General features: G+C 45.8%; 1 protein-coding gene across 3 annotated transcripts in view; it reads left to right on the top strand.

Annotated features, from left to right (window-relative positions):
* The window catches only part of ABHD12 (abhydrolase domain containing 12), a 27993-nt gene extending 1282 nt beyond the window's left edge, over positions 1 to 26711 (top strand). For 2 of the 3 annotated variants that reach the window (XM_040697006.2, NM_001012871.2), the window contains exons 2-13: positions 11849 to 11973; positions 13590 to 13695; positions 15412 to 15531; positions 17882 to 17912; positions 19442 to 19487; positions 20962 to 21091; positions 21913 to 21950; positions 22043 to 22122; positions 22872 to 22954; positions 23805 to 23883; positions 24160 to 24287; positions 24772 to 26711. In XM_040697006.2, coding sequence (XP_040552940.1) covers positions 11849 to 11973; positions 13590 to 13695; positions 15412 to 15531; positions 17882 to 17912; positions 19442 to 19487; positions 20962 to 21091; positions 21913 to 21950; positions 22043 to 22122; positions 22872 to 22954; positions 23805 to 23883; positions 24160 to 24287; positions 24772 to 24811 — 1006 coding nt within the window. In that variant the 3' untranslated portion in view covers positions 24812 to 26711. Of the gene's footprint in view, positions 1 to 1465; positions 5320 to 11848; positions 11974 to 13589; positions 13696 to 15411; positions 15532 to 17881; positions 17913 to 19441; positions 19488 to 20961; positions 21092 to 21912; positions 21951 to 22042; positions 22123 to 22871; positions 22955 to 23804; positions 23884 to 24159; positions 24288 to 24771 lie in introns of those variants that run through there. The other variant, XM_015283374.4, reaches the window with a different exon arrangement.
* Positions 26712 to 26762: the final 51 nt, after the last annotated feature.

Below are 26762 nucleotides of genomic sequence, written 5' to 3'. Positions count from 1 at the left end.
TCAAGTGATAGCTTGCTGGTTTCTCCAGTGTTAAAGTGCTCTTCGCTGGAGCAGAGGTGCCACCTGAACGCTGAGCAGAGCCTCAGGGTATGAGGCAGGCCGCTGGCTGGCTCTGGCTGGCAGGGATGTGGTAGAATGAGCACCAAGTGCAGCTCCTAGATCTGTGCCACTGGGAAGGCCAAGCTGAAAGCATGCTCTGCTTGTGGAAAGTTTTCTTGTATTTATTCCTCCTTTTGCGCTTTTCAGAACGGTCAGTGGGCAAATCTTCCTAGCTTTTCTCCACGTTGAGCCTTTGAAACTGTTTCAGAAGGCCCTGGGGTCCTGCGTGAGTTTTAAGCTTGTTAATTGTATTGGTTGAATTGTGTTCCGTAGAGCAGTGTCTCACAAACTTGACGTTGTAGGAAAGCCTTATCTGCTCAGAGCTCACCTTCCTTCAGCTTCATTTAAATAGACAAAATCCTATGGACCATCCTGTGCGGTATGACAAAAATGGTGTTTGTTTGCAGCCAAATCAGAACATTAAAAGGAACAACCATTTGCTTATCTCCTGCTGCCTTTTCTTGTCTGCTGTACCAGTGCAGGTTATCTTACTTCAAGTGGACCTCCTTTGACTACTTCACCCTTCAGGCAGTGGTTTGCAGGCAGGACGTTTGGGTCTGCTAATATCCTCCATTTATGTTTTCTGCAGAATAACAACTGCACTGCTGAAGTGTGAATCTAAGCTTGCAGGAATGGGAGATCCAGGCAGAAGGGAGTCTGATGCACAGAGATAACGGTGTTGTCCAGGGCAGATATCCTAGGGCAGGTCAGACAGCTGCCCCATGTCCCACATTCATCAGCAGACTGCAGAGGGTGTAAGGAGGAACGTAAGAGGAAGGTGCATACATAACGAACCTCTACTGGCAGGGTATCCTGACCATGGCCAGTTATGCAGCCAACAAACTTCTGTACCTGATTCCTCCCATTTTAATGTGCAAAGTTGCACTGTTGTTGCAGCATACTGCTCAGTATAAGGTTATATTACCCCGTACACCCCCTTATACTGTGGGTATTTGGTTGTGTTGGTGCTTGTTGGTGTGTTTCATCACTTTTCCTTCCTAGCTCACAGAAACTGGAAGGATGTGAAGCTGCATCTGCAAGGATGCCGGGGAGGTGCAGTTGGCATGGTATCTGTCACTGGGGATTAGTGCTGCAGCTACTTATTCCTAGCAACGTACTCATTGATGCAGTAGTTAAAATTGGCACTTCTGGTGGCTGTGGATTCTGTGTCCAGGACAACTGGGGCTGCTTGCATTTCACGCTGCTGTTCTGAAGCTCACTCTGTGTATGGTTTTCCATCATTTTCTTAGATAATGACACAAACTGCTGGTTAGAAAAGCAAACCAGCTCCACAGCACCCTGAAGCATCCATGTGGCTCTGCAGCCCAGGGTTGACCACGTGGCAGCTCCTGTGGCTGTGGAGTGCGGGGGCCTGCAGAGGCAGCACTTTGTGATGGCAGTGCTGACCTGGGCTGCAGAGCAGTAGCAGGGCTTGTGAGTGCCCTTCCCCAGCAGGACTCTTCACGTCCAGTGCCTCAGCAAAGGCTAAATAGCACCATAAACGTAAGCAATGCTTGTTCTTCCAGCAGTATTTTTGAGTTTTACTAGCATTGTACGTGTCCCTCTGTTGTGGTTCAGACCCATCATCGCGCTGTGCTCATTCATCCCAGAGCTGAAATTGATTCTCAGGTGATGGCGTTTGAGCTACACTGTCACAAAAAGCACGTGTGCACATACAGCTGATGGAGATGGATCTCAGATAAACCGAAGATGTATGTGCAAAGATTGCAGTGCTAAACAAGCAGCATACGGTGCCTGGATTTCCTGGTATGTGTGCCTTGTGTGGATGGCCATTCCTGTAATGTTTGTATTGTGATGCATTTTCTACCTGACAGGTTTTAAGCTGTACCTGCTGGTTGGTTATTAAGGTAGAACTGTGTTTTGAGTATAGCAGTCTTAGCAGATGTGAGTTTGAAAAGTGGTTGCAAGGCTATTGCTGTAACTCATTTTTGTGGGCGCTGGCTGTGATGTTCTGAGGAAATGCATTGAGCAGCCTTAGTTACAGAAGACCTGTGTGATGTGAGAGCAGGGAGAGTAAAGGAAGTCAGGTGAGCTCAATACCGACTTTGAGCTGGAAGCAAATTCTCCGATCTCATTTCTACTGAACCCTGATCCTGGAGGCAAACGGTTGCAGGAATATTACCCTTCTCTCCCATGGCTTAGTCCTTATCTGTGCCTCTTTAATCCCGATCAGTAGTCAGACTCTAGACCTGAGGTGTTCATTCTGCAGTCCTGTGTACTGCTGCTGGTGAAAGTTATTTCTCTCTCTGTGCAGTGAAGCAGTGACACGCTGCACACTCTGTACGTGGAAGCTCTGTACCTGACGTTTTGCCATGCTGTGTCTTTGGAGAACTGCTGCCCCTTTGTTTATCTCAACTATCTCCACTCTTAGCAGCCCCTGCTCCTGTCTGTGTATTTTACTGGGGCAGTGAGTGTGCCCATGCGTGCTGAATGCAATGTGTAGTGATCCTTGGTGCCATACAGCCCCAGTAGCTGACGTGCTCCGTGCCTTCCTGCGTCTCTTTGGATTTAAGTGGCAGCATCTTTCCTCTGGACAGAAAACTTGGCCATGTCTGTCTTTTTTTTTTTTTTGTCCCTTTTTTGTCTTTTATCAATCTTTAGGCTTAGCTTTCTTCTGCCTATTACTTTTAATTGTTCTCCAGTAAGTTTTCATCAGTATCTTCCTTAAGGTTTTTCTTTGTTTTTTCCCAGTGCTGCCTTCAGATGCTTGCTAGTGCTCTTCAAGAAGAGGTGCTGCTTGTTTCCTCAGTCACAGGGCCTTCTCACCAGCTCCACCTTCCTGCTGGGCAGCCTCCACCAGATCAGTAGTTGGTGAGCAGAGTGCAGGAAGGAGTGGTGACAGCTTCCAGTCTCTTGCTGTGCTTTTTTCCACGTTAAGTACAAGTTGAACCACAGTTTCTTGTTTGGTTGTAAAAATAACCCGCTGTGTGGTTTTCTATTAATTTTATTAATAATTTTGTTGCAATTCCTCTTTGAAGAGGAAGCACGGTAAGATTTTGCTTGGATCTGTCAAAAATGGCATTGTGTAATTACTTCCACACAGCTGTCTGCCTGTCCCATGACTGGGAACTCAGCGGCTGTGGCTAAGACTGTTTTCTCCAGTTCCCCATGTTTCAAAGGACTCTGCCCAAGCACGCTTGCTTTGGGCTCAGCAGGAATTTTGCTCTGGAGTTATAATGAGTTTTGTGTTGATCTCCTTGCACTCTATTTGATTGCAGTGCCATTCTTCTGACATCATATGGACCCTTGGGTTCAGTTGCTCTTCTTTCGCTTATGTCTAAATTATTAATTGTGGCTGCTGTCATTTTGGCATACCAGTTTGGGCATACCAGTGACTATAATCATGGGCTGGGCTGTCAGTCGGTGTGATGCTGTGCCATAAGGTGACCAGCTGAGCTTTAACATCAGCACAAGTCCTGGGCACCCATTGTGAGCTTTTCTCTCTGCATGTTGCTTTTCCCTCCAGTACCCTCCTGTCTATTTCCAGCCTGTTCTTACACGGAGGATCAATGGCCTACTTATGATGAGCTTGTTTCTGAACATGACTTGCTTTCATGCTATAAATGGTACGTAGCTGCCTAGCCAGGAATCTAGTTCTCTGCAAATGCATTCCCAGGTCATCACAGCAAGTCCATAGATTTTTCTGCAGGATGTGGTAATGTGTTTCTTTTTGTTGAAGACAGCATTGTGGTGTTTCAATGAACATTAATGATGGTGACATCATATCCTCTCCAGAATCTGCTGCTGTGAGAGACCTGGCGGTGTCCTCTTAGGAGGCTGCAGCTCATTTATCTTTATCCTTACTGGCCTGAAAGCGGGTCAGATTATTTTGGCATTCATATCAGGATGTGAAATTTGCAATAGAAGCGTGTTTACCATTCCTCTGTGGATCCCTGGGTTTTGGAAACTCAGTGTGTAACTGCTGTAATGGTGACATTGGTGGTGTTACAGTAGTGGATGGCTTCTGATATCCAGAGTGAGTGAGTGTAAGCAAGGAAGGTTCACTAAGGCTGTAATGTGAGAGCACTATGTTAATGTGGCCGTGACTGAATCAGTACCACAAGAAGATTAAAAGACAGTACTTGGGTGTTTTAAAAGGGTAACAGGAGATCTAGGAGACTTTCAAGTCATTAGCCTGAGGTGGTGCCTATGCAGTTTTAATGGTAAGAGTTAACTTGCAGTTCAATGAAGGAAGATTTAACAACTAAATATACTAATGAAAGTGGATTTATCCTTTGGAAGGGAGGGTGTAAAATGTGGCAAGTTCATGATGATTACAGCCTGGTTGGTGGAAGTGGTAGAATTGTTTCTCCAAAGCTCTTGACGTTGTGCTATGGTTTGTCTGTTTTAAGAGCTTGCATTACAAACAGGGTGTATCAGATATATTGCAAACCAGCTCAGTAGGCAGTGAAACATCTAGGAAGTTTTCTTGGGATTGATCCTTGGGCTGCAGGGTATGTAATTCTCTCTATCAGTCACAGCAGTGAGGAGGCAATTACTGCTGGAAGAACTGGGAGGATGAGGTAGGCAGCAGGGCAAGTCAGCAGTCCAGGGCAGCCAGCAGAGTAGCTGAACCTTATCAGGGGACAGGTTAAAGACAACTGGCCCCAGGGCAGCATGGCTGTGTGGGGAGCATGGCCCGGTGTGACGCTGTAGCCCAGAATTGCTCTATGTGGCCTCTTCCACCGACCACCTGTGTACCAGCACGCTGTGTGTGCTGCCCAGCCCTTGCTTCTCGCCTTGCTGGCATGCTTCTCTTTGGCAGTGAATTTCAGAAATCTGCTTCTTGCTCGATGAAGGCAATTAAACTTGTGAGCAAAGTTTTCTATTTTTAGTCTGTCTGCCTTGATCATTTAAACGATGATTATTGAGCTGAGCTAGCAGGAAGGATGTCTGTGTTTACTATTCAAATTGAGCTGTTTGCTTAACCCAAATTTATTTCAACATTATAACTCTTACAAGTGCTAGAGCACTAAAAAAAATGTTGGACAAGAAATCGAACTTGTAAAAATAAACAGTTGAAAGTATTTGAGATCAGTCCCACAGCTGCCCTCACATTGTTAAAAGCAATCTTTCCAATCACTGAGGGAGAATTGCAGAAACCAAAAGAAGAGCCTGGAGAAAATGAAACCCTTCAGACGTATAGGATTGCATGGCTGCAAGCTTCCGCTGGCAGAACGGCCACTTGCACTTATTTTGGTAAGTAATCGCCATATCTGAGTGTTTGCTGAATGGTGTGAGGCACAGGTAACATCAAATTCCTCTTTTAACATCACTTAAGCTCAGAGGTGTTCCCTCATATCTTTGGCTATCTCTGCCTTGCGTTGGGTGAGGAGCTGTGTGTGCCATAGCAGCTGCTGCTCCTTCTCTGATCAGTGGGTCGGAGTGTGGGTTCCACCTTTCACCTGCGGTGTGCTGCTTCTCCATCAGGACAGCAAGCAAGGAGGCTGGTTTAGACTGCAACTGTTGCTTCCTGCAGTATCTCCTTTATTCTGAACGTGGATGGGAGTACCAAAATCAAGTCTGCAGCAGCTGAAAGTACAACTCAGTGCTTCTTGCCATAGAGATCGTTGTTGAATGATACTTAAAATGAGGTGTCATCTCTTGTTACAGACAGTGGGCCGAATGAAGAACTCACGTGGTACAAATGGGGGATAAAAACTGCTTGGGAGGCTTTTCGGGGAGTTGTATGCAGGCTCAGAACAGAGAACAGCAAGTACGTTTACCCTGTCTAGAGGTTGGTTTGGCTTCCCCTGGGGTGACTTCTCTGAGACAGAGAAGCCTTTGCAGATGAGCGTGATGCAGCTGGATCTTGAATCAGAATTTCTAGAGCTTCCTCCTGTGAAGGAAAGCATCTACAAGGTGTTCAAGATGCTTAAGTGGATTTCTGGACATCTAGATCCCCACAAAGTGAAGCCTAGCTCTGATTTCTCCCCTAGCAGCAGTTCTAACTCGCTTGCTGTAAAGTTTTGATTGGTTTCCAAGCAGCTTTAGGAAGCAGAGGCAAAGCTGACAATGTCAGTTCTGTGCTGCTGAATAAGAAAACTGCAAACTGGACACAGTCATTGGAAATACTCAGTCCTTTAGTCCTCTGCAAATCCAGCAGAAATGCAGTGAATAACCTTTTCTTTCTAGTTCTGATAGCTTTGTGCTGTCCCTGAAGCATTTTTTTTCCCTTTTGACTACCAGAGCAGGGACCACGTATGCTTTAAGCTTGTGGCTGATGGATGTACAGTGCTGCAAAACACTCAGTTCTCACTCAGTAAAGTAGAAATGCCAACAGCTGCTTTCTGCTTTTCTTGTTTCGTGGTGTGGCTCTTCAGAACTTCAGCAAAGGCTCTGGTTTCAGTTGTCAGCTTCATTTTTCAAGCTTTGTCATTCTGGAGTCGTTTCCTCCACAAGCTGATACCTGCAGCCAAAATACTTGACTGAAGCACAGATAAAAGCAGGCATGAATTAATATTCCTGGCTGTATGCAAAGTAACCTGCTGTTCAAGGTAGGTCAGAGGCTGACAGCAGCTGTGTATCTCTTCTTGCATCTGTTCTTTAATCTCAGCTGTCACCTCATGTCGGTGCAGTGTTCACTAAGCCTCCTCCCTTTTTTAAGCAGGTCAGTTAGAGAGGGTGCTGAGTCTGCCAGCTAAATGTAACAGCAATCAGCTGATGGCCAGCATATGTAATGTTTTGGCATTGGTAAATGCTCTTGTTTGCTTGCATGCCTCTAACAGGGAACTGTTGGTTCATTGTAACCCAAATGTTTTGCTAGTGATGTGTTCTGCATGTAAAAGGTGGCAGTATGGCTGCTAATACAGAAGCATTTTTTTCCTTCGGGCTTTCAGGTTGTCAGATCTCTGCCAGCAAAAGCAGAGCTGCCTCAGGTGGACAAATGTAAGATGACCATCTTCATGCATTTAGAAGGAAAAGGTCTACTACTGTAGACAGATGAGACTGCTTGCATGCTTTAAAAGAGAGCCAGAGCCACGGAGCCTGCCAGGAGTGGTAATTTTCAGGCTGTGTGGCTGGTGGCTGCTTCCCAAAAACCACTGTGTGAAGACCTCATATAAACAGGGGTGTGCAGCTTAGAAGAATGGACCTGTTCAAACAGGAATATCCCTAGGAACCAAGTCAGAACCTATGGATTCTTGCTGTTACTGCAAGGTTTACACACATGCTGCTCTGGCAGATTTACAGTGCATTAACAAGTGTAAGTGGTGGTAGGGGAACTGGCTTGGCTGCACTGTGTGCTTTTTCAATGAGGATATGCATTCAACAGCCAAGTGGCTTTATGTTAAAGAGCAGTTAGGTACCTGGTGGAGTTTTGTGGGTCTGAATTGGTTTTTGCTTTTGAACTTCACTTCTTGGCCCTTTGCTTTTGCACCCCGATATTCCTCTTTCTCATGGAGAACGTGAGAGAGAAAAGGAAAGTACTGCTTCAGTGGAATCCCACTCAGCTGGTCTCAGGCTCCTGTTTTGCACTCCCAGTGCTGTTTAAGCCTTCTCTTGTTTGTGCTGTTTTTCCCTCTTACATTTACACACAGCTTTGTGTTCCCCAGCACATGGACTAGTGAGAGGCTTGTACCTTTAATACAGAACAGCTGTTAGCTGTGAAATGAGTAGAAAACTTAAGCATTCAGTAAACACTGCCGAGGGAGTGTACTTGCACTGCAGATAACATCTCAGTGCCAAGCTCAACTGAAATCTAGCGTGGGTGACTTTGGATTTGATGAGTATCAGCAGCATTGCCGGGGAGCTCTGGAGAAAGCATGGTTTATCCTGGAATGATTTATCCCATGGTGCAAACAAAGCTGCTGTTGCACCAGATGCATTCAGAGCAAGTAAACAACCTTAAAACCCAGTCCCCAGGCCTGCTTTTCTGTCCCAGCAGTCAGTGGTTCGATTGCCTAGGGTATAATTACTCATTGTTTGCTACACACTCAAAGTAACGGGAGCATCTACTCCTTTCTTCTTGAAGCACAGCTTCCAGGTGGATGTTGTCACACACAGCGCCAGTGCTAATACTGTTTTACTACATACTGAAAACAACAGAGCTGCTGCTGCAGGTCCTACCTGAGGTCGTTCCCTGAACTGTGAACTGAGACATGGCTATTAAGGTCTCAATACCTGCAACTTGCAATTGGAAGGGGCAAACCCAGCTCAGCGAGATGCTCTGCTTTTACTTCTGAGAATTGTACTGCCACGTTAAGAGCTGTGGCAGATACTTCTTGAATGCAGGGGAAGAGCCGTTGTTAGGATTGGGTGGATTTTCTGTAATTCAGGCTCGCCCTGCTCTGCATACACTGCCTCCAGTGAAGCAGAATTGAGGCTCGGCTGAAGACTTTTCAGTGAGGACTTTGTATAGCTGGGCCTGAAATAAAAGAACCACGTGGTGGCCTGTGCAGCTTTGCAGAGAAGGAGGGGACAAACCTTTTGACATCAGCATCTTCTCAGTTTGCATTTGGCCGCAAGTGATGCGGGTTTTGCAGCAAACCGAGGAGAAGACCTGAATTATTCTTGCGGTGCAGCACTGCCCTGTTGCATGTCACTGCTGTCCTAATGTTGCTGAGATATTTTGGGGTGGAGATGAGGCCCATCCCCTGCCTGCAAGCCGTTCAGGAGCTGGGAGGCTCTTTGAATGTGCTGTCACGCAGCTGGAAGGGTGGTGGTGTTTTTTTTTTTCCTTTTTTATTGACAGGGAGAAGGTGAAACAAAACAAGATTAATCAGCTTGGGCAGATTGAATAGCCTGCATGAGGGAAAGATTGATTGCTGCTTCTGAACCCTGTAAGGAGGAGCCCTGTGCAACGCTGTCCATCCAGGGAGGGGAGAAGATGGATGCTCTTGAAGGTCTGCCTGGGCTAGAAACCATCTCTTGTTCAAAACAAGACTAACAAGGAAGGCTGGAGGGCTTGCCAGTGACTTGATATGCAGGCTGTCCTGCCCTGGGAGTGGCTGCTTTGCCCCTTCTGCACACTTCAGTGCAATCTGGGGCTCAGCTGCTGTTTCCAGGTTATAGGAAATGTTGGTTTGGATACCCGCACCGGGAACTGAAAGATGCCAAAGGTAGACTTGTTCTCCTCAGCTGCTGTTCACATGCACGTGCTGACTGTGGAGCGTGGGTTGAAATCCCTGTTGTGTGACAGTGCAGTACTTAAAGCTTGTTTTGGTGGCTGTTCTTCCATGGCAGGTTAGTGCCTGAGCTGCAGGACGTGAGGCCTCCCTTCAACCTCTGGGCTGAGCAAATCCAGGGCCCTCAGCCATATATATTCTTCGATATTCTTAAATACCTTTAGGTTAGAGCTGCTTATTCTCTAACTCACTTGTATTTTCCAAGCCCCTAAGACCGATGTACCCTTCTGGTAAAGTGGTGATAAGTGTGTTGCTGCTGCTTTCTCCTGAGCACTCGAAAAAGCTCCCAGTGAAGGGCATTTATTTCTCGAAATAGCTTTTCTGCAGGGCAAAAGCAGTTTAATTTAGGTAAATTACTCACTAGGTATTTTAGATAATTTTACCGTGACTGTACTGCAGTACATTGTCTAGGATTTATCCGTGGAAGCAAAGCTGTTTGTTGATGGATTGAGGCTTTGTCCTGGTTGCATTTTAAGTAGACATCTCCCTGGTGATGAGGTGTAAATGTCGCATTACCTATTAGCATTTGGCATAGGGCACCAGAGCAAAGGAAAAGATGCTCATTCGGTCTCCTACAGAGAAAAAGAGGAAGTTAAAATCATCCCTTTGCTCTGGTAGCATTACTCTTTGTATTCTTCAGCAGTTTCCTTGCCTGATTGCAGCTCACGTGTGGGTCTTGTAACCCACGTGTGGGAAAACCCCAGTTTTGATATCTTCTGGAAGTGCCTGCAGGGGTTCAGAGCTGGCTCTGGTGCTGTTCTGAGCCACTGGTTTTTCTGCAGGGCTGAAATCTGGGCCTTTCTGAAGGTCCCCAGGAGAGCTGTGGGCAGGCACTGTGCTGCTGTCACTGCCTGTGCCCTCGGGGCCCCTGTGTCCTGCTGCTCCTCTTGTTGCTCCCTGTGGGTGGAGATGGGTCACCCTGAGGCTTTGGTCCCCCTGGTGTTCCTCTGAAGCCCTGTTCTGTACCTTTTCCTCCATCAGGTGTTCTCTGTTTCCATTTTCCCTGATGCTTTAGGAAACTGGACTTGAGGTATGAGAAGCCTTTGGCTTTCTTCAAGTCTTCACTGTCAGGTTTTCCACTGGAAGCATTACAATCCTTTGCGTGTTTCACTATGTGCTTACTGCAGCCAGAGTTGCTCTTAATGTCTTAAAATGTTTGTGTTTTTTTTTCCCTTTTGGAAATGGCTGTTTCTTCACTTGGTCAGGAAAGGTGCATCCACTTGGATGGCAGATGCCTATACAGTTCCCAGGCAAGAGGAGATGGGCAGATGCTTAGGGTAGGCAGTAGTGTGGTGGATGCTGACTTTGGGAACGTGAGATAGCCCATTCCCAGGGTCATACCAAAAACTTAAAGGGAGGGCTGGGAGGAGGTTTCCTCCTTTTGCTCAGCACAGGGGTACAAAAGCTATTGAGATCTACAGTATTTTGGCTGTATACTCGTTTCTTGGAAAAATATTTTTAAGAAGAGCTCCTCACGCCCTCTATATAATTCTTTCAAGTAGCTGATGGTGTTCGAGCCCTTCTGGCACTGCTGTGGAACAAGTTCAGCATGTCACCTCCTGGAACAGCCAAGTGGGAAATAATAATTGCAGACCTGCTGGAAGAATTGATCTCTGCCTTCGGCTGCTGGCAGGAGCTGCTGATAGCAGTGCTGATTGTTCACCGGTGTGTAATGTGGTTCCTGCTCAGGACTCAGCTGGAGAGCAAAGAAGTCCCGTTGCCTAAAGGGTGTGAATACATTTTAGTTCTGGACTGCACGCAATCGCAATTCAATCATAATTGTTTCTGCCCATAGCAAGTCAGTTAACTAAACCATGGCAAGCGCAACTTCGTGCATGCACACCACACACATTCCTGTATGTATGCATTCTGAGATGGTGAAGAGTATTTTGAGGAAAACTTGCTTTACTTCTACTCTGTGGTCTGTTGATTCCATATATGTTTTTCTTAAAGCAGCTTACTCCTCTCAGTCTGAATGCTTAGGAGAAAAGAGAAATGAAGTATTGGGAGACTCAGTCTGGACGCGCAGAGAGTAAATGTCACAGAGCAGAAATCTCATAATGTTTTATAACTAAGAGATTTCTTTTTCAGGTCGTTGGGAGGTGTGAGCCCTTCTAGCTGAGCAAGGCAGGACTCTGCTCCAGTCTGCACAGGAGATGATGTGTAACATTAGCAGTCAAGTATTAGGCAGTCTCATTACAAATAGTTCTTCAAAATACATGAGGTCTAACTGAAAAACAGCTGTGCTGATAGTGCTTAAAATGGTAAGCACAGCCAGGCTTCTCTTTGCAGGCAGGCATGTGATATGCTTTTCTAGAGATGTTGTAATCTGTTAGATGTGCAGAAAAAAGCTCTGTTACAGTCTGCTGTGGAGGGGAGTTTCTGTTCCGTTTCCCTAGGAGGTCTCATCAGCTGATGGTTTGGTGGTTTCTGCTTCTCTCAAGCAGCTGAGGCTCCGTAAGCTCCTTTTACTTCTAGGTAGACTTTTGTTTAAAGAATAAGTGTATTGGTTTTCAAATTCACCAAGCACACGGGTCATTATGACAACTGCTTTGTCAATTGCTGCTGCACTCAGGCCTTTCTCTTCTCCTTCTCTTCTACAGGCGACATGGGTTATGGTTCCGATTGCGGAGGCTGATAATCTGGCTGCTGGGAGTGTACATAGCCATTCCATTTCTAGTGAAACTTTGCCCTGCTATTCAGGCGAAGCTGGTCTTCCTAAACTTTGGTAAGTGACTCAGTCTTGTGAAGCGAGGTGAAGGGTAAAAGGAAGGAGTGTGTTTGTATTTCCTTTTTATGCTGTGACTTCCCACTCTGCGCGCTTACAGCTTGTGAAAGATGTGAGCCTTTGCAGACTGTAAGTTCTCTGGACTATGAGTTGGAGAGCATTCTCTGTGGCCTTAATGGTCTCCAACCATGCAGTGGGTCTGGAGGGCTCACTTGACTCCCAGAGAAGCTCAGGTAGCCACAGGATGGAAAATGGAGAATCTCTGAATGAAAGATGCTTCTTTGCAATCTAAATTTGTCTTCTAAAACTTGCATGTGATTTGTAATGAAGCTTGAAAAATGTCTTCCTCTGACCACAAAAACTCTGGCTGGGAGGCTCAAGCACAGATATCGTGGAATGCCTTGGGTTGGAAAGGATTTTAAAGCTCATCCAGCCCCAACCCCTGCCATGGGCTGGCTGCCCCCCACCAGCTCAGGCTGCCCAGGGCCCATCCAACCTGGCCTTGGGCACCTCCAGGGATGGGGCACTCACAGCTCTCTGGGCAGCAGTGCCAGGGCCTCACCACCCTCTGAGTGAAAAAATTTCCCCTAGCATCTTAATCAAAGACTCCCCTGTTTTGGTTTAAAGCCATTCCCATTCTTCTATCATTATCTATGTGTATAAAAAGCTGGTTTACCTCCTGTAAATATGTTGCTTCTATATATTGATATATTTTAAGATATTTTATCTATTGATATATTGCTTTTCTTATTTTGGTTGCATTCTCTCTGTGTTCTACCACATTGGTCCGTGGTTGCTACAAAGACATGCCGTTCATTGGAGAGTGAGCTAGCAAACTGCATATCCTCCTCCAGGGCTCAGGACAGTGTTTGACACTGTTTGCCTTACTCTTACATGACAACAGCAATGTGGTGTCTGCTATTATAATGCATTATCCAGAGAGGTGGTGGAGTCTCCTTCTCTGGAGATATTCAAGACCCATCTGGCCACCTACCTGTGTGACTTGTTGTCCAACCTCCTGCTAAAGGAGGTTGCCTAATGAGTGATCTCTTGAGGTCCTTTCCAACCCCTGCAGTTCTGTGATTCTACAATCCTCTTTAGATTAATTTTTATATTATAGAGGGTGAAACCACACGTTATCCTGAAACACATTTCCCATTAACTTTGGGATACCCCCTTTGTCGCAGGTGAGGTTGTCCCATCAGTAAATTCCATTACTGCAAACAATAAAAAGTTGACCAAGTCAATGAGTCACTGCACTGATACAGCAGGAGTGGCTGTTGTGTCTGGGAGATTGGCAGAGCAGACTGGGCAATGGTGGTCTGGGGGAGCTGCATCTCCCCTACCTCTTAGTTTTATCCTGTTCCCTATTTGTTTGTTTTGATGGTTGCATGTGTCATCTTTCATCTTCGTGTGTTAGCTGCAACTGTAATTCAGCTCATCCTTTCGCACAAAAAGAACAAGGGGTTCTTGGCACATTTGTCCAGTGTGTATCACTCTCCTCGTACCCCAACACAAGTGCCTTGGTAAAGCTGTTCTATAAGGAGATAAGGTAAAAGTTGAAAGGTTTCGTATTCTGTTTTTTCCCTTTTTTAACGTTTTTGTTTTTATTTCAGTGAGGGTCCCATATTTCATTGACTTGAAAAGACCACAAGATCAGGGCTTAAACCACACCTGTAATTATTACCTTCAGCCAGAGGAGGATGTAACCATTGGAGTCTGGTAAGGAAACATGTTTTGTGCAGTATGTGTTGTACAGCTGCAGTCTTTCCTTTTGTTCTCAGTACTGCACATCCAGTATTTTTGCTGTGCGTGTGACAGCCATTGCCTGCTCTGATTTGTGGGTGTTTGTGCTTTTCTTTGCCAAGTGACTGAGTTGATGTCCAGAAGTATGCAAATCTCTGGGGCTTGGTTGAACTCAGATCAGTAATGCATGAAACAGAATTGGACAATGTGTACTTCCAGAGGAATTTCACAATTTGGAATCATAAAGGGATCGCAAACGCTCTGTGTTACTATGAAGATTGTGCCTTCGTTTCAGACCAGCCAGAAGGATTTAGAAGTCTTGTCATTCAACTGTTGTTCATAGTTTGTTTTGCAAAATAAATGTGGGGGAAGATAGGAAAATGGGATCAAAACATTCAGAGAAGGAGGAATAATATTTTGTGTATAAAACATACGTAAAGTTTGGATAGTGGGTGAGGAAGGAATGTGCTATTTGCCCTCAACAGAATAAGTGACAGCATCAGTGCTTTCCTTACAGAAGATTTTCTGGTCCCAGGCAAGGGCAGTTAATTTTAGTTGCTTGTTAACCAAGGTCACTCAGATGACAGGTTCTTTGTCTGAAATGGTCTGCTCTCAGTTCTTGCCACACTATTTTGCCAACTCAGACCAGCTTCCATGTCTGTTCCTCATTATCACTTCCTTTTGTGTTTCAACACCTGCAATTTGGAAGCCATGGAAAAGTCCCAGCTAGCTTGGAGCATAAAGTGCTTGCAGTTTGAATGTGTTTGCAAGAGCAGTGAACACCTGAGGGGAAAAAAGTCTAGATACTGTTCGGGTGTGAAGGGAAAGGTGCCATTACTTAATACAACCAGTGTCATTAACTGTAGGATTTGGAGGCTTTAGTTGTGCATATCCTTTGTATGTGTCTGCTAGTGCACTGGAGGTTCTCATCGATTGAGAGCATCTCACCCATTTTGAACAGGACAGTGGTATCCTGCTATGTGAAATGGTTCCTTCCCTTTAGCTGAATTTTGGTGAAAGACATTTCCAGCAGTTGATTTAGTTCCCAGGACAGGTTAATTAAGTAACAGCTTGTATCTTCACTTGAACAATTATCTACTTGATAATGTGCTGAATAATTTTTAGATTGCAACCTTGAGATTTTTGTTTCCTTTTATGAGTATATACTGTATTTCTTTACCAAAACAGGACTTCCAGCTTTTGGTGGCAATTCAGTATCTGTGTGATTTGTCTTGATGCTTGTCAAGTAGATATTCAGTAGAGCTTGGAGCCTTGCCTTAGTGCTACTGTAAGGTGTTTTGTTCAGTATACTTCTGAAAGTATACTGAAGTGTAAGTATACTTCAAGTGCCATAATAGCTGGGGGACTGACATTCTTTCTCTGGAACAGCAGGATGTGCAGTAATTGTACTTTGAATTTGCCTGTGAATTTGGTGGCAAGCACAGCCCCAAGTTTTGAAAGTAGCACAGATGGAGATGAAAATGCAGAAATAACCTCAGTGATGGTCCTTTTACAGTTTGCTTGAAAGATACTTTTAGAAATGTTTAATGTGTTTTTGGCTGAGCGTGGTAGTTCTATGGAAAATGCGTGAGCAGTGCAATTCTGCATGAATGAAACGATAGAAGAACTGCCAATTTGAGTTGCAGAGACTGATGAGCAACAGGGAATGTATATTTTTCCTTCTGGATGCAGGCATACGGTCCCTGCAGCCTTGTGGAAGAATGCCCGAGGGAAGGACCAGCTGTGGTTTGAAGATGCTTTGGGTTCCAGCCATCCTGTGATCCTCTACTTGCACGGCAATGCAGGAACAAGGTGAGACATGAAACAGCAGTGACTTTGTTACGGGTGGTGCTTCCCTGTCTTGTCACAGCATCAACACATTCGTTAAAAAAAATGATGAGCTAAAAGCAGTTTGGTGCTTTTCTTTTAAAAGGAGAGCATGTTTTGAGAAGTGAAGCTTCTCCTATTCATCGAATCTGAAAACAGATTTATTGCATTACCAGAGATGCATGATACTGTAGTTATTTTGTATCTTGTGTCTACCAGAAGCCAGGAAGCTGTGACATGTACTAGATCAAGCAGGGAGGAACACTTACTGTCACTCTGATGGTTTCTTAATTGAGATATAAGATACGATTTGTATTTCAGTATATGTGCTTTAAATACATAAACTTTCCAGTTCCTTTCTTGAGCTTATTTTAATGCATTTTGAGAAAGGAAAATCGGATGGAAAGAGGAAGGTATAATGTGCTGGTCTTGTTTCATTGTTGCATACATCCAGGATATTGGTCTGGAACCTGTTTAAGATCTGTAATTTTATAGGTGACCACAGATATCAGCCATGGTCAGGTTCTCTAACCTATGTTTCTTGATGCTAAAAGCCATTAGCACTGTAGGAAACTTGCTGGATGATTCTTAGTACCGTGTTTGTCCTGCTCCATATCTGTATGATGCAGAGCTTCAGTTCAGTTGTTAGTACACGACTGTCTTCTTAATTAATATACAATTTTCAAAGAGTATTGGCCCCTTTTTGGAGTTCTGAGGATGTGTTCTTTTGATGTTGATGTGTGCTTGCAGATGCTCTGCCAAAGCAGAAGCATTACATAAATAGAATTCTGCTTTAACTGTGATGGTTGTGAAGGCTTGCTGGCCCTTACATTGCAGGAACTTTGTCCTTCTTCCCCTAACATCTTACATAGCAGCATTCCTTTTTTTGTGTAAGGCAAAGTGTGGAGATTGCATGCTGTGAGCTGGAAAATGCATGTGCAGATGGGACTTTAGAAGCTGACCTTGTCTCCTTGTGCTGATGTATTAAATGTTTAATCAAGCTGTTGCCTTATTTTTCAAATTCTGCTTAGCTTGTTTCCTTGTCTTTATTGTGTGTAGCAAATGATACTGATGGAAGCTGTTCTGCAGCGTAATGGTGGTAATTTAGGACCAGTATCTCTGTTATGTATGTGCCTATTGATTAGATTTACTTCTTGGCTCCCCCAGGTGCTACTGAGGTAAAGTGCTGAGCTATGGACTGATTGCATATCTCACGTTTAGCTTTACTCTGTGTACTGGGGGAAGCTGGAGTTGTATTAAAGCAGGAATGGCAAAGCTGATACATACCACTCTTGCGAAAGGGCTGCTTTATTGATGCAGGCTGCATTAACCATAAGCAAAAGGCACTGCCTTTTGCTTTCTGCTTTGGCTGAGTGCTCTAGAGCTGAGGCAAAATCGTTTGGTTTCCTTGATGCCCTCAAATGAATGCCTGCATTGCACTTTGAGGAATGTGTGGGAAGGCACTGGGTGTGCACGTATGGATGGCTCCTCAGACAAGTACCTCTTCCTCAGAGTGGTTTGGTTCAAGCTGACTTACAAGCAACCCCTTGTGTTTTGTCCAGAGTGTTTCTGCTGTGTTGGGTATTTTGTAGCACAGTTGGAGCTGACAGCTTTTAGCTGGCAACTGTGTGTGTTCTTCAAGGGAGTTCTGGAAAGTGACGTTTGGATTCAGAGGCTGCACTGACCAAACCCATCACAGTGGGGATGTTTTAGAATCGTCATATGAGTGCAGGTGTAAATCTGCTCTTCCAGCAGTACCAGACTAATGTTTGTCTGTAGGTATATTTATGGCACGTTCACTCTCCTTTCCTGTTTAGCATCTAGATTTCAGTTTACAAAAAAACCCCACACATGAAAGCAGATTCTTCCCACAGACTTGTTCCCAGTGTTCAACTCTGGTTTATCTCTTGCACCTGTCCTTTCTGTCTCTGTACTTGGAGCCAGGTGAGAAGATCCAAGGGTGTCCAGCAGCTTGGGTTAATGTGGCGAGGTCTGCTGAGATCAGGACATACTGCCTGGGTCAAAGCCAGCAGGAGCAGGCTGGTCTGATGCATCACAGGCAGGTTGGAGGGTCGAAAAGTTCACCTTTCTCTGCCATCAGAAGAGATTTAAAGGGAGAAGCTGACTTTTTAAACTAAGTCCTGCATAGCTCAAGAAAGCCCTGGTGTCTCCTGGGAGGCCTTTAAAAAGCAGTTATAGTGCTTCTTCTGCTGATGTGTTTGTGCTTAGCTCAAGTCCTGAGGCAATGGGAAAAAATCTGTCTCTGGAAACCTAAATGTTGACTTCTTTTGTTCTTTTTTCTTTTTAATTCTTCTCCATGAATCACTTTTGCCAGAGGAGGGGATCACCGTGTGGAGCTTTATAAGGTAAGTGGCTGCATGTTGTCCAAACGATTGCATGAGCACAGTGAGATGTGCACAGACTTGGGGACTGCTCATTACAGCCCACTGCCAACAGGCAGGTAGCTGAGGGCTCCCAGTGTTCTCCAGATATGAGGTACATATGGGACAAGGGTTCTGTAAGCAGTGAGCACTCTTTTCCACATTAAAGATATTTGAAAGGCCTTCTACCTGCTGGTACCTGCCAACTCCACCTGAGCTTTGCCAGTAATACTTTCACAACACAGTTTACAGGAAAAATAAGAGCTTTATTTAATCACAGCTGTAATTTGATTGACTATACCAGTATTCTGACTTCAGGTACCATGTAAGAGCATTCTTTCGTATGTTACCAGTCTCTGTATGCTCTGTATGTTCACCACTATGGTGCCACATCTCTCCAAATGATGGGAGGTACACAAGGTTTGAGGCCGGCTCAGGTTCCTGACGCTCTTCAAACCTTTCAAGGTGACTTTTGGTCTTGTAAATGCTGAAATGTTGGGCTGAGCCAGCATAAACTTCCCTGTTGGTGGGGCTCTCAGTGCTAGAGCTTGCTTAGTCACAGAGCCATTTGTTGCAATGAAGTGTCTTCTAGCTTGCCAGTGCATCCCTTTTGCTTACAAGTTGTCAGAGACCAGTTCAGCTCCTATTTCCCCCTTTCCCATGGCACAGTTCATCAATGTTACCATCTTAAGTGTTGCCTAGCACAGTGTTGCTATGTGAGAACAGGCAACCTCAGTTGCTTTGGGTGTTTGCGTAAGGACTTCTGTAATCATTTTCTCTCACACAATGCCTCGGTCTGATACAAAGTGTTTCTGAAAGAGCTGTAACTATTTTTGCTAGTTTATTTCAGAACGATTGAGTTTATGTTCTCCAGATGGATTTAGCTCTGACTTCTTTCTATTTAACTGGTATCAGCATTGGCATTCGTGAAGATTTATTGCAGTGCATATCCTTATGCAAGATCCCCTGCAGTAAAGTCTCTTTAATTCAGGTCGCTTGGAAAATGCCATTCGGCAGCTTCATGGAAGCAGGTGATGTTTCTTCTGAGATAAAAGCTTGTGGTTAAGTGTCTGGAGGTCGGCACGTGACGGCAGCTGAGAAAGCTGTCATGTAGGTGATCTGCTTGGTTGTTTTTCTGGGAATCTGCCTAAGCACAAGTTAATGAGTTTGAATAGTGTAAATGAAGCAGCTGTACCGTTTCACTGCAAAACCTGAAAGGTGTTGTAGAGGAAACAGTCCGAGCATGCTTGTAGATCTTAAAGGCAGAGCTGCTAGAGGGGACCTAAGTCTCAGAAAGCCTGATGTGAGCTCCAGGAGATCAGTGGAGTAAAGCCACAAACTTTTGCTGTTTGAAGGTCCCGAGCTTGCCACATCACTAAGCCAAAGTAACCCCTTTGCCTTGTTGGGTTGATAACATTGTAAATTAGATCCCTGTAACCCTGCATCCTTGGCCTGAGGCAGGAGCATGGCTGCTTTGACTGTTGCTATGAGGAGTTTGTTTCTCTCCCTTCCAGGTCCTCAGCTCCCTTGGGTACCACGTGGTCACATTTGATTATCGAGGTATGTGGGCATCTGTTACTATATGAAACACTTCTAGCTGTCTCTTTCTTGAGCAACAAAGTAGTTGCTGCTTATTTATTTATTTCAGTCTCGGGGGAACTCATTTTATAAAGGCTTCCTGCCAGCTATTAGGTGTGGTTACTGTGTGTTTTTTTTTTCCTCCAGGGATATCCAGAGAGCTTCCAGAAATGCACAATTTTGAGTTCTTCCCCCTCCCCCTTTTTTTTCCTCTCCTGAAAAGATTTGCCAGAAACAATTCATCTTTTCTATTCCTGTTGTATCTGACGGTCCCCAGTCTGTAACCATTGTGAGGAGAGTCAGTGATCTCATTCCCTGCTTGGCACGTGGAATCTTTCTGTGCATAACACAGAAAATGAGTGCAACTGGATTGCTAGGCAGCAGCTTTGGCGGAGCCTCAGGCCCTGCTTCCTGATGTCCAGCTTGGGACTCTGGCTCCTGTCTGTCCTTGTGCACAGGGCTCTTTGATTTGGAGAGCAGAGGAGCTCTCCAAAGGGTAATAAAATGCACAAGAATTAAAACATACTCAGGATTGCAGTAAAAAACTGTTTCTCCTCCACAAATGCAGATACCTTTGATAGAAGTTCTATTTAATATTCTGTTGGCTCTCACAGAGGCCTCAAACTGGTCTCAAGTTTTTGCAAAGCTGAGGTGTGTGGTAGCTCACTGCTCAGCATCTTCAGCAGAAGCTATGACCATTCTGCATCTCTGTGCCACCAGCAGTCAAACATCTGCTGCTGTTTCCCTTCTTAGTGTCTGGACCATGGCAGCACTGTAATGCCACCAGTGAGTAGTAAAGAAATTTGCCCATTGCAATTTTATCAAGACATCTGAGAGAGGTTTATTAGGGGCTTGCCCTGTTTTTCCATCTTCCTGGCAGCTGCTTCCCTGGCTGGTTATTAGGTATCAAAAGGGATGTGGCATGTTTCCTGCTCAGCATAGGATTTGTAGTTGTGCTGTAATAGGGACAGAGCCAAGGCAATCAGGAGGGTGGAAAATTGCTGGAGGGCATTGATTGAACAGCACGGACAAGCTGACGTGGCAGCAGCTTTGTGAAACGTGCCTGTGTTTAGATCATAAGGATCCAGTTCTTATTCTACCAGAGATTGCACTTACAGATTGGTTATGTGTATGCAGAGGTAGCTCAGGTTTGGGAGCTGGGTTGTAGCAGATGGGGAGGTGCAAGAACACAGTGTGGCAATGGTTGAGATGCAGCTTTTGATTTTGTTATTGACCAAACTGTTAAAAACTGCATGGCAGCCAGCAGTTACAGCAGTTACTTTCTTTCAGTGACTGCTGATCAATCAGGGCTTTTAACCCAAACTGTAGAGGTGCACAGTGAGATAAGCAGAAACTGTCCTTGTCCCACACCTTTGCAGGTGGGCTGTGTGAGAAGAGCTGGCTGGCTTTGTGGTGCAGTTCATGCCTTTCTGAACAGGAACATCTTGTGTTTCAGGCTGGGGTGATTCAGTAGGCAGCCCATCAGAGAGGGGAATGACCTACGATGCCCTTCATGTCTTTGACTGGATAAAAGCAAGAAGTGGAGATAACCCTGTCTATATATGGGGACACTCCTTGGGCACAGGGTAAGCATCTAATCGCAGTGGGACTTAGCAACTTCTGAAGAACATTAAACACTGACCTTGGCTGAAGGTGCTGTTTGCCATAATCCCCAGGCTGGCTTGGCTTGGCTTGGAGTCTGAGGCGTAATTGCTGCAGAAGAGCTTCCTCCATTCACTCTGCAGAGCGAGAAGGGCTACAGTGAATGACTATGCAGGAATTGATCTTGAACTTTCATTGCCCAGAAACAGAGGGAGAGTCCGGAAAGCAGACACTTAAAATATGATTCTGTTTGATTAAGGGGAAAGAAAGTGGGACAGCACTGATCTCTTCCTGTGGTGAACCTCTGTCTGCATTTGTCTTTCAAAGCAGAACGCTATTTGACATTCTGAAAGACCAGCCATGTGTGCATGCCATTTTCCCTTATAAAACGTTCTCTCCTATCCTGGCAAACATACTGTTTGTAACCAGTGCTCGTGTAGATGCCTGCATGGTCATACAGCTGCCCATCTGCAGTATTTACATGGTTGTGCCTGGCGTAGGAAAGTATGAACAGTGAGAGGTCTGCAGCCCAAAGTACCTCTCCCTGCATGTTAAACTTCCTTCCCTGCTTCCTCAGTTTCCTCTGCTGATCATCAGTCTGGAAGCTGATGATATTTAATAGGAACGGTGGACTCTTACCCCCTTGATTTTGTGAGGAGCAGGGGGCAAACACAAGAGTTACTTTAAACTGTGTCCAGATGAGACCATCTGAGGCTGCTTTGGAAATATCTCCATCCCAGTAGGGAGGTGCATGGAGGAGACCTTGCAGCTTTGACTGATAAACACTCATCGTTCTTCTTTCCAGGGTTGCAACAAACCTGGTGAGGCGCCTTTGTGAGAGAGGTAAGTTTGGTGGGCTCTTCACCTGACCCAGGTCCTGCCCGTGGTGGAGGCCTTGGCTGCTGCATTTCAGCACGTTGCCTTTGGCTTTTCAGAAACACCCCCTGAAGCCCTGATACTGGAATCTCCATTCACCAACATACGGGAGGAAGCACGAAGCCATCCCTTTTCTGTGGCAAGTATACGGTGCTTCTCACAATAGTGGTGTGTAACCGTGTGCCTAGAGATTAACCTTCCAGAGTGCCATAGCTGACTGCTTGCTCTGTGGGGCAGCAGTGATGTTTACTCCTGACACTTGTAAAGACTTGTGCTTAAGGCAGCTCCAAAGACCAGTGCAATAAGCACTACCAGTCATCTGTGGAGTCTGGGAGAAGAAAATAAATTGGGATCAGAAAAGGCAGAAATGCAGGGAGGGGGAAGATTGACTTGACCCTCAGCAGTGGACAGACCCCTTGTGCTGAAGTTTCTCTGTTGTGACAGGACAGTTTGTGGGCTGTGAGCAAAGCGATGGCATCATTGGGCTTCTCGGTTCCCTCTCAGTGCAGCCCCTTTACTTGCCCAGACCCCCATGTGAGCCCAGCCTGATGTGGCCGTCTCTCCTACCCAGCCTGGCTGCAAGCAGGCTCGCATGGTGGGTGTTGGATGTGGCTGGACTGGTGATAAAAGCTCCTTGCAGGAAGACTTCCCAGCAGCAGCGTGATGCCTTGAGACCCTGGCCATGTAAGCACCCAGAGAGCTGGCTCCTGAGCAGGCTAATAAGACAGGCCTGAAACAGGAGGGAGAAAATGGTGCTGGTAGAAACATGCCCTCACTGCTGAGAACACAGACAGCAGCTAGGAGATGTTACAGGGATGGCAATGACTTGCCCTGCTGCTGCTGTCCGTATAACTGCTGCCTGCCACTAATGCAAACTTCTCCTTTCAGATATACAGATACTTCCCAGGGTTTGACTGGTTCTTCCTTGACCCCATCACGACAAGTGGGATTAAATTTGCAAATGATGAGAAGTGAGTGCATTTCCTGTTTTTAGGGGTTTCAGCAGTGAGCCAGGGCAAGCTGCAGGGAGCAGACTGCACTCTGCTCTTTTTTTGTCCGAGCACTGTACTTGCTGAAGGGATTTCAGTTGCTCTTCCAGCCATGAATGCACTATGGAGCTTTCTTTTTAATTGTTCTTAATGAGGAGAGATGCAAAAAAGAGCACAGAGACTACCCAGGGACATGCTGATTTGATCCTTGTGACTTATGCTTTTCAAGTGTGCATTACACATTAAGCAGTAGCATCAGAACATTAAAGGTTTGGGATGATTTCTCTGGTGTGCATTTGTATCAGGCGCCCTCTGCATAGCAATTTCTGCTTTCACTGAGCCTTTCATTTAAGAGCCTGTGCATGTAGGAGTTTGGTTTCCAGTACTGAAATCAAACCAGAACTTGGGAATGGTGCTTTGCAAAGAGGTGAGCCACTTTGGTCTGAGCAACAAATAGTTTATCCAAGGTTGCCTTTTACAAGTAAGCTTTCTGTAGATTAAATTAATGGTGCCCATGTAATAGCACTTTCAAGATTTGAACTGCGGGTAATGACCCACAGAACACATTTGCCCACTGCAGTTTCCTTGCAGATCCAAGTGTGTTGGTGTTAAGAGTGCCAGGAGCCTGCTGAGGGTCAGCCCACGCTTCCTGGCACTGTGCTGTACTGAAGCCTTGCAGGTGGTCTCATGCTCTATTTTTTTTTTAACTGACTTTGTCTGACAGCAGCAGGGGCCTCTTTGTGGTAGAAGTAGTTTTGGTTAGGGAAGAAAATGTCCAGTCTACTTGCTTCGGATTGCCTGAGCTCTGGTGACGCTGTCATCTGCTTTACAGTGTGAAGTACATCTCCTGTTCCCTGCTCATCCTTCATGCTGAGGATGACCCGGTGGTACCGTTTCACCTGGGAAAGAAGGTATGCATGTGGTGATCCTGTGGAAGGGACTAGTGTGGACAGAATGACACGGGGGAGCTCATACAGCCAGGGAGGCGGCAGGAGGATGGGCACAGAAATGTGTAGCCTGCAGGTTTTGTGGTGCTGGAGGTGGTAAATCAATAGTGAAGCCATGCTAGGACTAGCAAAGCTGGTCAAGCCAGGGCCCATAGCCCAGCCCTGGGAGGGTGGCTACTTTGGGGTGGGTGGCTGCTGTGGGATGACACGTGTCCCTCACCTGCTTCCTCTTGGACTCAGCTTTACAACATTGCTGCGACATCACGGAGTTTCCGAGACTACAAGGTGCAGTTTGTCCCGTTCCACACAGACCTCGGCTATCGGCACAAGTACATCTACAGGAGTCCAGAGCTACCTCGAATACTGCGGTAACAGCCCAGCTAACCGGGGTCTCTTCTAGCATTGGGGGGGGAGGGCAGTTGTGCCTCGGGCTCTGGATCAGCACTGTGACACATGCCCTGGGAGAGATGCATAGCAGGTGCCTGCATTGGGCAGCTTTTATGAAAGCCCTTTTGTCCTCCAGAGTGGCTGAGGCACTGGTGCTGGCTGAGCACAAAGGCAGAGTTCTCTATCTCTGCAGAATAAGTTAAAACTTACTGTGGAAGGGGAACCACAGAAAGCTGCGAGTGCTCTCCCCTGTCTCATCTCTGCTGCAGGGGCTGTTTGCAGGGCAAACGTTCACCTCTTCTAGTGGGAGCCACTGATGCATGAAAGCAAAGCTCACTGCTGTTTTCTGTAGCTGTGAGTGCTTGAGCCCTAGTATTTGTCAGGGAAATGGAAGACCTGCGGGCTGCAGCATCCACCAGAGTGCAGGACAGCTGAGAGTCACTGCTGTGTTCTTTCTTTTCCTAGGGAATTCCTGGGAATACCTGAACATGAGCATCATCACTGAAGACTGGCTGCTTGGCAGCACAGAGGTTTTCCTTTCTTTTCTTCCTCTCTCCTCATTTTCCTCCCCTCTCCCTGTGGGTCAGTCTGCCATTCTTCCATCCCTGGCACTAGAGGAGATCAGGAGTTCCCACTCCGGTCCTGATGTGTACCCTTGGCAACTCCAGCTCCCGACATCAGTACCTATGATGGTAGAAGGAGGATACGGTTGGCTTCTTTTTTTTGACGTGGATGGAGGGGTGATAACAACCCAGGAGCTGGTACCAAACGGTGAACAAAGTAAGCACAACGGTGCCTGGCCAATCCAGAGTGGTACTGCTGAGGACAGACATACCTTGGACGTGTGTCATGACCAAGGGTGTTTCTTTCACTTCTAAACGCTGCTGCTGGTTTTCGGATCATGCAGGCACTTCTTTGTTGGCAAATGGCTTTTGCAGTGTCTCCATACCACAGTTGTCTTGCTTGAGTTTGAGGTGTTTTCTTTCCAGGAAATACGTTTTGCCTTCCCTTTTCGCTAAGTAGCTGTAATTACAGATCCACTGAAGATCCAGGTGGTGAGAGGTATTTTTATTTAGCTCTTCAGTCTCAATGTGTTGCAAGTGTTGGGCTAATTGCACACATTTTGGAAATAAAGTGAAAGCTTTTTTTTTCTCTGCCTTTTTAGACATCTATTTAATGGAAGAGATTAATGCCCTTTTATCTTCTGTATGCTTTTTTTTTCTCTGAACATTTCTGCTCCCATCTCTATTATCCTCAGTGGAGCTCCTCCCCTTCTTCACATGCACTTTTTAATAGGATTGAAGTGGTTGCTGTAGATAAATTACAAGCTTTGGGCATTAAACTGGAAAGCATGAGGTTATTTTGCCTGACTTTCCTCTTCCAGGAACGTGGGCCCAGGGTGTGGGAGTGCTCCTCATACACACCTGGTAGTTATGTGCTTTCTTTGGGGGGAAGGGCTTTTTTTTTTATTATTATTTTAAATTTTCCCTTATTACTTTTTAATTCCTTAGATCAAGTTTTCCAGGACCTGGTGGCTATGCTGTTCCTCTGTAGTTGAGAGCAGGCAGTGATATATAGTTCTTGATGCAAAAACAAGGCTGGGTTTCCTCCCCATTTCTCCCTCCACCTCCCTTCTGCATTCTGGGCACCACAGGCAATTCCAGCAGCTGCTTTCTCAGCCCATCTCAGTGCTGTGGGTGGAAAGGGAAGTGGAAATGAGCCCTCTTCCATGGGGAGACATTCTGGGGATGTCCTTACCCTGCTTCGGGCTACAACAGGGCCTCTTTTATGCTACTGTTGAGCTCTGCACTGAGAGGAGAGAGGGTCTTCTGCAGGCTTGGTGGTGTCCTGCTGGGTCCCTGTCAGGCTACAGCCAATTCCAGGTGCTGTAGGTTAGACACTACTAGTGCTCAAGTAGATCATGCTGCCTGAAAGGGTCCATTCAGGGGTGTACAGCATAGTAGAAACTGCTTGGCATGCATCCAGGTTATACCTGCTGGCTCATACTAGTTGCAAAGCAGACAGTAGCTTGTTCTTGTACTGAGATTCTTCTGCTCTAATGTGGTTATTCCTGAAGTTTCTGACCCATGATACTCACAAGCTAACTGTGCCACTTAAATTATGTTTAACGCACTTGTATTTATTGCACTGACAAGAAGAGAAACACTTACTTGGCTCTGTAGAGAGGGACCTGTACATTCCAGCTAATGCTGCTGCTGGCAGTGGGCTTGGGCTGCCTCCTGCCCTGGGGCAGCACAGGAACTGTGGGTGTTGGTGATCCGAGCACGTCCATTCTTGTTCAGAGGCCAGTGATATGCTTGGAAATTAGAACTGAAATGTTTATCTCAAAGTGGTGTAGTTTTAATAAAGGCATTGATTGCTGATCATTTCAGCAACCTGTTTCACCTGGTGATTTTGGGGGATATTTTTTTCTTTTTTTTTTTTCCTTCCAAACC

Source organism: Gallus gallus, chromosome 3 (genome assembly GCF_016699485.2).
Source record: "Gallus gallus isolate bGalGal1 chromosome 3, bGalGal1.mat.broiler.GRCg7b, whole genome shotgun sequence".
In the NCBI taxonomy this organism is placed as follows: Eukaryota; Metazoa; Chordata; class Aves; order Galliformes; family Phasianidae; genus Gallus; species Gallus gallus.
The sequence above is the reverse complement of the archived record's forward strand: the minus strand, read 5'-3'. Positions and strand labels throughout refer to the sequence as shown.